We start from the raw sequence: 11,124 nt of genomic DNA, 5'->3' as shown, positions 1-11,124 counted from the left end.
GGCCCTACTTCAGCATGCAATCCCGGGTTATAGGGATGCTGGGGGTGGGATTGGGAAACATAGGTGACATTTTTATTTTAACCTAAACACATTGCTCTCCCAGTTAGGAATTTATTAAAAAGAAGCAGGAAGTAGGGTATTTGATGAAAAGGAAATTTCAAGCACACATCTCCCTGTTTCATTGCAGAAGCTAAGAATATCCGTGCAGGCACCTGGCAGTGCCTGCAGAATCAGAGTTGCACCAAATAACGTTTCCTCCCCTGGGCTCATCATTTCTCCAGATCCCCGTTCTTAGCCAATTCCTCACTGTACAATGATGCCTTAGTGCCACAGTTTACAGGCCATTTAATTAACCCCGGTGAATAGCTTCATATTTAGAGAGAAAATAAATGGCATCAGAGAAAAAATATTCAACTCCATCTCATCACGGATGGATCGTTTCAAACGAGAAGTGTCCCTTGGTACACAGAATTCCTGTAACAGTTACAAGAGCAGCTAATTGTTATTTCAGATAGGGTTGTTCTACCAGCTGTTAAAAGCTATAAAAATGGTTTACAACGCTGCCTATGTTCTCGTGTATGAGATTAGCAAAGAAGATTTACACCACAGGGAATAAAAGAATAGGCACACACTTTTCAGATTATAGTAAGATCTTTATTATTAAGTGACTCATTGTGGTTTTCTAGATACGTTATAAATTTGTACCAAAAAGTTGAAGATGAATACCTCACATGAATGCTGATTTTATATTCTGCTCTTATATAAGAGTCTGCTTGTCCAGCCATGTGGCTCTATGGAATGTCTTTAACTGGCCATTCCTGCCCACATTCTGATGCTATCAGGCCAGGTACCATGAACAGTCAGAGCCCAGGAGGCAAAGCCCTGAAAGGAAGCCAATGGGAGTGACATGAACAGAAAAGAAGGCTAAAATCATCTTCAGTTATTGTGCTGGTGCTTTCTACATTGAAGATTGTAGGACTCTAATTGTATGAAAAGATTGCTACTACAAAATCCAAATCTACAATGTACATGTAATTCAAAAATAGAATTTACATTACTGGAGCAAAGCAGAAAAATATCTTTACTTATAGTCTGATATTGATGCTCAGAACGGTCTTATAACCTACAATCTGAGAAAAATTTGTATTCATAAAACACAGAAATGAGAGATCTGTGCACTTGTATTTAAAAAGTAACAGTACAGTTCTTAGCTAAAAGATAAAAGAAAAAGACTGAGGACAAAAAAGCAAGGGAGAAAGAAGAAACTGAAGAGAAAAAAAAATCAATTCACATACCTATGTGTTTCACTTTACTTGATAATCTTGGATGATATCATTTGGTTCCGTTTATTTGTGTCGTTCAGTTGAGAAAGACAGATGGACAGACAGTCAGAGAGAGAGAGAGAAACAGAGATAGAGACAGAGAGAAAGAAAGAGAGAGACACAGAGAGACAGAGGCAGAGTGAAAGAGAAACAGAGACAGAGACAGACAAAGAGAAAGGGGGAAAGGGATGGGGAGGGAGGGAGGGAGGGGGAGAGGGAGAGAGAGACGGACGGATGGACAGACAGACAGAGACAGAGATAGAGACAGAGACAGAGACAGATTTTTCCAGAAAAGCAGAAGCTAGATGTGTGTGTGTGTGTATACAAAAATTGTGACATAAACTTGCAGCTGAGCAACAGCAGAAAACTACACTAAAACTACCACATCTAGATAACAACTCTTCAATGGGTAAAGCTTAAGATGCCTTTCACGCCTGTGCGATTGGCTTTGTGCTTCACCATGACTGAGCAGGATTGTAACCTGGAGTACAGAAAGCACACTTATCTCAGGTTCTAAAATGTAATCACTCTCGTAGCATTCAAATGATTCATTTCTCAGATATTTAATCGCCTTCATTGTACTAAATTTCACAAAACAGTCCATTTCAATGACTGCTGCAAGTTTAACCAGAGCTTCTTAAAATCTCCAATCTGAGCCATGTATGGCTCAGTGAAATGACAAAGAAAAGAGACAGCAATAACTGCTTCTAACAATAAATAATTCCCTCCTGCTCCCCAGCAGTTCTCAGGTCTAGCATTTTAGCCCTGATATTGCAAACTGTATTGCAACCTTTCAGGACACAGCCGAACAATATTTCTCTCTTCATCGTTTTCAGCGTCTCTCCCTGGCCCCATGTCATCTTATGACAGTCATCTTATGACAGTCAGAGGGGCAGGAGGTTGGCACAGGAGCCCGGGAAGGTCATGGCCTTATTTCTGTTCCTCATCTGTTGGAGTCGAGAAAGATACTTAAGAGAAAATATTGCAGTAAATGATGATGCTACTGTTTTTTTTTTTTTTTTTTCTCTGCCATGAGTTAGCAAAAAGAATTGCTTCTAGCACTGATTAAACATTAGATATTACCAGAACAATTAGGAGTGGTAGAAATCTCTGAATTGGTGGGACGGACTATTAGGTTTATAGCCACTACCTGTGTTTGCTAACACCAAAGAACTTCTAGAGGCCACTGTAGTAACTCGGACAACCAATTGGTGTCACCTTTGTGTGTCTCAGTGTTCCTGTGCTGGATGTAAAGCTTGCACATTTTGGTTAGATTTTTTGTGTAATAAGAAATCACTTTCTATTTTCCATTTTTACAGATCATAAAACATCACTTTTCCTAGCTTATCAGATTTCCTATTATTTTTTTAATTCCAGCATCATGCCTTTGCCTCTCATTACTGAATATCTCATTGCTAATGGAAGACACTAGTCAATAAGCTAATAAAAGAGGAAGCTTAATCAATTAGACTCCTTAGTAGTACTCCTAACACAAAATGTGCCAGCAAAATTTTTAATTATACAAAAAATGGAAATTCAGATTATCCTTTACCAAGTTGAAGCTACGCTACTGGCTACATTCACCATGAAGTGTATTTTAATTTTAGAAGTTATATTTTCAACTACTCGCCTTCAGATGATTGGCTGGAAGGTGCAAAGAGAAGGTACTAGGCCTCCTCGATGCGCAGCTACATCTGGGATTCCATAGAAATTCTATTCAAAGTCAGGAAAGCCTTCTGGTACGGTGGATCCTTACACACATCTGTGACTGAAGTGGCGTTCTCCTCAGGGTTTTCACAGCTGCTGACAATGGCAACTGCACTAAAGGACCTTCGCCTGGCGCTGGTGTCTGATGTGTAGGACTCTCGGACTGGTGAGGCTTTCTCCATATTGTGAAGCTGCTGGTCTTTCCAGTCCAGCTGTTTTGCACTGCAAAAGGGGGCATATACCTCCACGCTTCCTTCAAACTGCAAGCAGTTAACTTTGTAGTACTTTCTCTTTACTTCCAAGACATCGTTAAACCTGTGGCCCCAGAGAATCTCTCTGGGCACATAGGAACTTCTAGATTGGTGCGATGTCCCAGTGGAATCACCAGTATAGATAAATGTTACCAAAATCTCAAAATTATCTTTGGCCACGGCTTTGCGATCCAGGGCATACAGAGGACTCTCGTGGTCAATTTCATGCACGATAGTCACTGGTGTCACCAAAATTATCTGGTCATTGACTAACTTGAGGTCTTTAAACGCCATTGTCATCTTCCCTTCACTGTCTTCCGTGTAGCGAAGAAGTTGAGCTCTAACCGTCCCTTCGACCACATGGTTTGGTCGGAAGTCACCAATACGCCACATGAGACAAAGCTTCCCGTCTCTCATGCCTATGAGGGCAAAGTAGCTAAAACGGATGGTCTGGGCTCTCTTCCGTGCTGTAGCCATCTTAGCCAGAGCTGCCCCGATGATGAAGGTGTTTATGATACAACTCAGAATGGACTGAAGGACCACCATCAGCACTGCCACGGAGCACTCTTCGGTGACACAACGGTAGCCATACCCGATGGTGGTCTGGGTCTCAAGGGAGAAGAGAAAGGCCGACGTGAATGAGTGCACGTTGTCCACACAAGGTGGGATGTCCGGGTCGTTTAACAGGTCTCCGTGATGAAAGGCTATGAGCCAAAAGACGGAGCCAAAAATCAACCAGGAGAGAATGTACGATAAAGAAAAGATCACAAACATATGGCGCCACTTGGTGTCCACAAGAGTGGTGAAAATGTCAACCACGTAACTCCCCCACTCTCCGAAAATGTGCTTGAAGTAGACATTGCAGCTGCCGTCCTTGTGAAGCAGGCGTCGCCTTACTCTTCGCTTCTCAGCGAGTATGTGTTCTGGGGGGTAGCCTGGGTATTTGGGGTCCACGTTCACAATCCGGTAGCTGCTGCCGTAGTAGCTCATTCTTGCTCGCTCCTAGGGCATTCAGGGAGCTGTGCGGTGGGAGTAGGGCGAGGCGTGGTATTAGATAAAAATCCGAGTTTTGGGCCACAACCTAAAAAGACAAAAGGAAGAAAATGTAACACATGTTGGCGTTCAAGTTCTAGCTCTGCAGCAGCTCGCTAAATTTAGAGCAATTGTATGCCATGTAAAATAGCTAAGACTTCCTGCGAGCCCGGAGACGTTCAGTATTGATTCCTCCTTGGTTTAGAAATCAGCTCGGTCATTACAGGGAGAAAATGAGCAATCGGAGAAAACAACACTTTTGATATGCCCAAGGCTTGACTAAAAACCACGGTTACCACAAATTCTGTCTGCCTACTTTTCTTTGAGCCGACACAGAAAACAATTTGCTTCACCTTTGTAGATACTTTTTCCCTGAGTGTATTCAGAAAACAAACTCACCCATCGTACACACAGGCAAGATATAGTTCAGCTACTTGTCTGTCAGCCTCATGATTTTTCAAATTATCAACATCAAATTAAAAAAAAAAATCAAATGAGTTTCCCTTAAAGAGATGCAGCCAAGAGGCTCTGTCTTCATTCCTAGTAAAATACACACACCGGTTCCTAAAATCAATAATCCCTTACCTGCAGCACCTGTTGCTTCCTTCTTTTAGCTTTCTTCTTGAGTATTTCCCGGGACAGAACAAAACTGACGAGGGGCATCTACTTCTGATTAAACTCCTTTTCCCCTAGCTCCACCTTTAGTTGTGATGAGGAATAAAAAAGTATTCCTTACCCTCATAGGAGTGAAACCACTCCCAGATAAGCTTTCGGTAAGGTGTACAGTTGCTCATGCCTTTGTCTTATAACATTTATCTCTCTCTCTCTCTCTCTCTCTCTCTCTCTCTTTTTTTTTTTTTTTTTTTTTTTTTTGGACACTGGCATCTCCTCTCTTTCTTTCTGAACAGTAGCCGAAAATTTGCCAAAGTTACTAATCTTGTTTCCCTCTTAAAGGGAACACGCTGCTACACAATTGGACCTTCTTCTCGTTTTCAGTGACTTTTCTGGTGTGTTCACAGTCACTGCTGTGCAAAATGATTTTAATCCCTCTAAATCCAGTCTTTAAGAGATCAAACTAGGATATGTATTTTGTTCTTAACTGGTAATAGATCATTGCTTTTTTTTTTGGTTTAAGTCTAGAAGTATACTTTAAAAACTGTAAGGTCACAATTGCCTTTTCTGACTTTGATATAAAAGAAAAAATGAGAAAGAGCAGAAATAGCAGCACATATAATGGTTTGCTAATTTTGAGAATATTCATTTTAGAATATTCATAGAAACGTGAAATATTAAGCCTATAAATTGAAAAGGACTAGATAACGTGACTTGTGTAAGAAGGGAGATGGAATGTAGGGAGAGACCTGACAAGAGAGGATTCTGCTACTCTGCTCTGGAGAAAGCACAACATGAATGAATACTGTTCCTGTTCTTGAGACCCCTTGAACCAACCGCGGAACATAATTACTCTTAACCCAGCATCTTCCCTGCTGGAAAACAGCAGCAGGAGTAAGGTTCTCCCAGTAGAAAAGAACCATTTTTATCAGTCTCCAGGGACCAGGCCCACTTTACAATAAACTTTTTGTTCAATGGACCATTTACAAGGCTAGACTCTGCTTACAGCCAGAAATCCTGCACTGCCTGGCTGAACTTCTCTCTGCCCATCTGCCTGCTACCAGCTACTTCACCCACCCAGCGACCACCTCTGCTCTGAGTGGTTACATCTTTCCTTAAAGAGCAGTTCAACTGCATTTTCGGGGGGACACTAGCATAATGTCATAGGATATGACTGAGGGCTCCCAAATGCTTGTTGGCAATTGCAATGTAAAATATTTCAATAAATTTTGTTCATGATCATAGCAGGTATGAGAATGGGATGAATTATAATTAATGGACCCTATAATTTTGAATTAAAGAGCAGATTTAGTCAGAATAATTTTCTTGTTAAATGCTTCCAACTCAGTTCCTTTTAAGGAACTATACAAATCTTGCCAGGCTGAGTTAGAAAATGCAGTTCATAAATCAGAATCCACTGGGTGAGTCTGCTTTTTTTCTGCTGCCAAAGGGAAAAAAAGTTTTTATTTGAAATGTCATTCAGTTGGCAACACTGTGAATATGAGTGGTGCTACCAACTACCATACATAAGAAATTTTTAAAGGGTCTTCCCAACTGACAATCAATGGGGTCAGAGAGATAGCTCAGTGGGATAAGTGCCTGCCTGGCAAGCATGAGGTCATGAGTTCAATACCCGCCACCAAAATGCCAATCAATGGATGAAGCTGCAATTAAGTTGCCGGCAAGCAAATTTGAGATTCTAGAAAATTCACTGTTGAACAAGGTAACACTTTCAGATATTAAAAGTTAACAACTATGCAAATTCTGCTCAAACTCACATTTCTGATCATGGTTTCCGAGGTGGTTTGTTCATTTGATAATTTATTGCAGTTTATCCAGAAATAAACTTTTCAACTTTTGCTGGTTCCCACAATTTATTGATATATTCTCTGATTCACCATCCATGTAAATAGTACATATTTTTAGAAATAAATGTTTTTGCGCTGAATGACAGATCATAACTAATCCTATTCTGCGTTACCTGTTTCCTAGCCTCCCCAACAATCACGGAAGTGCATGGCAGTCCTCTTCAATTTATATGCTTAATATTTCATGTTTCTATTTCTTAGAATGAGAAACCAACCCGATAACTGTCTTAATTCTCAATCACCTTGCCACCACCAAGTCTATGACAAAAACTTTTGCAAAGTTCCTACTCTTGTACTTACTTTTTGCATGTTGCTCCCAAGAAATTGACAGTGACTATTATTTCTACTGGATTCACAATTGCTTGATTTCAAATTAAGAATAGAAAAATCATGCATAGTTACAAATCATGGAGTATTAAATCCAAAAGGAAATCTTGAATCAGATAAAGTCTATTTTACCAGGGAGCACATGGAAAAGTTAGGAAAAAACAAAAACACTGTGATTCTTTCCAAGGGTTCTTTTAGAGATGGGGCTACAGGAGAGGACAAGGCCTCATCACAAAGGTGGATGTGCAGAATGTTGTCAAGGTCTGTTTAAGGTACAGACACCTATAAAAGCCCTAAGGGGCACCCTGGCATAGCTTATCCCACGGGTAGAATCAAAAGGGAGAAAATTGGTGCTTCAGGCAACTCAATCCTGAAGCCCACTTTTTCCTACCCTTCCCTTTCTATTAAAAAGATGCATCTTAATCTATTTTGACTAGTAGAACATCCTCTTAGGGATCCTCGAGTCTTTGTATAAGTTCAAAAAAACCCTCATCAATTCAACACAATTCAAATAAAACTGCAACAAACATTTTCAACAAGTGAGCAGCCTATGTATTTGTCCCTGTTTCTTGATCCATAAAATTATCTCAATCTGTCTCATAAATTTTTTTTTTTGGTTAGTGGTACCAGGGATCGAATTCAGGACCTTGTGCTTGACAGGCAAGCACTTATTCCACTGAACTATCTCTCCAGCCCCTGTCTCATAAACTTTTAAGCATTTTCATCTGCATTTCCCTTATCTGTATTTTTTTTTTTTTAGGGAAGTGTCTACAGGATGTTTAGGGTCTCTCTACTACATCAGACTCATAGTGATCAGCCTGTTTACAGCCTCCCAAGTGCTGGGATTACAGGCATGTGCCACTATGCCCAGTCTCAATTACCGTCTCAGCATGCCCTGGGGGCAGGACTGGCACAGCAGGCCAGGAGATCGAAGCCCTGGACTGTAAGCCTGCTTGCAGGCTCTTGAGTCTGCTAAGCTATTTGTCACACACACACCCTTTTTTCTGTTTTTGCAAATTTGGCCACTTTGACAATATTCGTTCATTGTAGTGGTCTTTGATTTCTTTGGTTAGGTTAATTTCTATATTTCATTTTTCTTGATAGTGTCATAAAAGGTATTATTTCCCTAATTTTTTCCCTTAGTGACTATGCTCTTGGTATATAAAAAGACTATTGACTTTTGGGTTTTGACTTTTTATCCTGCTATACTACTGAACTCAGTTATTAATTCTATGAGTCTTTCTGTGGGTTTGAGTGTCTTTCATGTATAGGTCCATTTCATCTGAATTTAATTATAATTTCATTCCTCCTTTCCTATTCATATCTTTTGTGTAATTACTTCTTTATATAATTCTTTCTACTGTGTAATTACCATGGCTAATATTATATAGAACAAGAGTGGTGATAGAGGACAGCCTTGTCTTGTTGCTGACTTTATAGAGAAAGATTTTAGCTTTTCTGTATTTAGTATAAAGTTGGTTATTGGTTTGACATTGACGACTTTCTACAGACTGAGATAAAGATCCTACCTATTTTCTTCAGGCTTTGCTATTATGCATGGTTATTGGACTTTGCCAAATGCTTTTTCTGCATTTTTGAGATAAACATACTATTTTGGTCATTGCTTTTGTTTATGTGGTATATTGTATTTATTGGTTTACTTATGTTAAACCATCCTGAACTTTGGGAATAAGCATTAATCATTATGTATGATCTTTTAGATGAACAAACTACATTCTGTTTGCCAATATCTTGCAAATTTTCTTACCTACGTTCATTAAAGTGATTGATCTGTAGTTCTCTTTTATGGCTAGGTCCTTTTCTGGTTTTGAAATGAGGGTTATGCTTACTTCCAGGAAAGACTTTGGAGTACTGCTTCATTTCTAACTTCATTTAAAAGTCTAAGAAAGGGCTGGTGAGATGGCTCAGTGGTCTAAAGCACCTACTTAGAACAAGCTTAGCAAAGCACAGGGACCGCGGTTCAATCCCCCAGCACCACATGCCAGCCAGCCCCGCCCCCTGGTGGGCTGAGCAGGCCACACACACACACACACACACACACACACACACACACATAAATAAAAGTCTAAGAAAAGGGCTGGCCACATAGCTCAGCAGACTAAAGCACCTGCTTAGGCAGGCACAGGGATCAGGGTTCGATCCCTGGTGCGCCCTGCTGGCCTCACCCCCAGAGCACACTCAAAATTAAGGAAAGAAATGTCTTTTTTTTTTTTAGCTCACAGTTTGTGCAGGTTTCACTCTGTAATTAGCTAGCTCCCAGGCAGGGTGGCCTAGTGAGGGAAGATTCTTTAAGGCAACAGAAGACAAATGCCACACAAACAAGACGCAGCACGGAGCAGGCCTCTTTTCCTCTCTTACGTCGTCGTAAGCAGGCTACCATCCCCTGGGGCATGTATAGGTGGCGCTCACACCATCCCTGCCCTCCTGTTGCACAGGCTCGGGCTGCTTACCAAGTGAGGACCCTGGCCCGCTGCTGAGTCACTTAGTCAAACTTCTAAACTGCTCAAGCTGACACAGTGTATCAACTATTGCAGCACCATCCTGAATCTAACAACCTATTCTCTTGCCTGATTGTTAAAGCCACTTCTTATTTTACCAACACCTATCTTCTCTTCAACTTCTGCAGCCAGCTGTCTATTGGGCAGCTTACGTGACCCACACAAAATGATTGGGCTACAGCCTCAGTGCAGGTGTTTCAATAGCTTGCTCTGTTCTTGGGAGTTTAAAGACCCAGACTGAGTCCTATCCCAATGGTTGTTAAACTCGTGGTCTCTCTTTCTAGTCTCAACTCTCCCCTCCCATAATGGTACATAAATTCAGTCCTTTAAGACATTTTTTGAGGCATGGAGCTTTGGAAAATGCCTATTTCACTTCCTAGGAAAGGTTTTCTTTCTCTTTTATTCAATAGTCAACTCCATTTTATTTATCACATCATAGGTGTGGAGTCTGTCTCTCTCAAACTAGATAAAGACCAATTATAATAAGCTATCAGGAGACAGATAGTTATTCTGGCTAAAAATTAAAGGAGGATTATAAAAAATGGAATTTCCAAGGTGCTAGCTATTGTCGTCTTTTATACAACATCATTTGTTCCTTGCAAAATGTTCAGGGATTATTTTCAGTTTTCTTGCCTTTTAATTTCTTTCTTTCTTTCTTTCTTTTTTTGGGGGAGGGGGTGGAACCAGGGATTGAACTCAGGCCCTTGCACTTGCCAGGGAAGCACTTATTCCACTGAGCCATCTCCCCGGCCCCTATTTCTTATAATTTTTATTGGTGTTGTTTTATTTCTTTTTTTAAAATCAATTTTGCAGATTTATATCTGGTAACCAGAACTACTAATTCAAAGATAAGTCATAAAATACAGTAGCCATTGTTGAATACCTATTACTTTATTTACTGGAATCTTATATCATTTTTAATGCTTTATTTACTGTTCTGTATTTTTTAAAAAATAAAAGCTTTTTTTTTTTTTTTTTTAATTTCAGGGATAAATCAGCCATGGTTCTCATGATTTAAAGAAATATCATGAGGCTTAAAGATATTTGTAAGATGATGACATACAGCAAAGATATAGTAGAACATATCTACCATGCTCAAATTATTAAAATTTAAAATTCCATACTAAAATTCAAGTCTTCTTTTCTCAGTAATCTTGCTTTGCATCAGCTCTCCTGTTAGATGCTATTATAGTGTTTGGTCTGCACCTCTTGACAACATGAGGTTAATATCTTGGGTTTAGAATGTTCAGTCTACATTAATATGACAAGAGGTAGGCTAGCAGGCAGGCTATTCTGTAAGCAGGGAAAACCAGGTGATGGATTAATAAAGCCTGAATTAAATGCTAAGACTCAGGGGACTGGTGAGATGGCTCACTGGTCTAAAGCACCTACTTAGAACAAGTTTAGCAAAAAGCACAGGGACCGCGGTTCAATCCCCCAGCACCACATGCCAGCCAGAACGCCCCCTGGTGGGCTGAGCTGGCCA

At 40.2% G+C, this 11,124-nt stretch overlaps 1 protein-coding gene across 1 annotated transcript in view; it reads right to left on the bottom strand.

Moving 5' to 3' along the window:
- Positions 1-2,347: 2,347 nt before the first annotated feature.
- Positions 2,348-11,124, bottom strand: part of Kcnj16 (potassium voltage-gated channel subfamily J member 16) — a 66,957-nt gene continuing 58,180 nt past the window's right edge. Inside the window, exon 2 of the mRNA XM_004630056.2 lies at positions 2,348-4,361. Coding sequence (XP_004630113.1) covers positions 3,011-4,270 — 1,260 coding nt within the window. The 5' untranslated portion in view covers positions 4,271-4,361 and the 3' untranslated portion in view covers positions 2,348-3,010. The remainder of the gene's footprint in view (positions 4,362-11,124) is intronic.

The sequence above is a fragment of the Octodon degus genome, unplaced genomic scaffold (genome assembly GCF_000260255.1).
Source record: "Octodon degus isolate 3935 unplaced genomic scaffold, OctDeg1.0 scaffold00033, whole genome shotgun sequence".
NCBI lineage: Eukaryota > Metazoa > Chordata > Mammalia > Rodentia > Octodontidae > Octodon > Octodon degus.
This window is presented reverse-complemented; position numbering and strand designations above follow the sequence as displayed.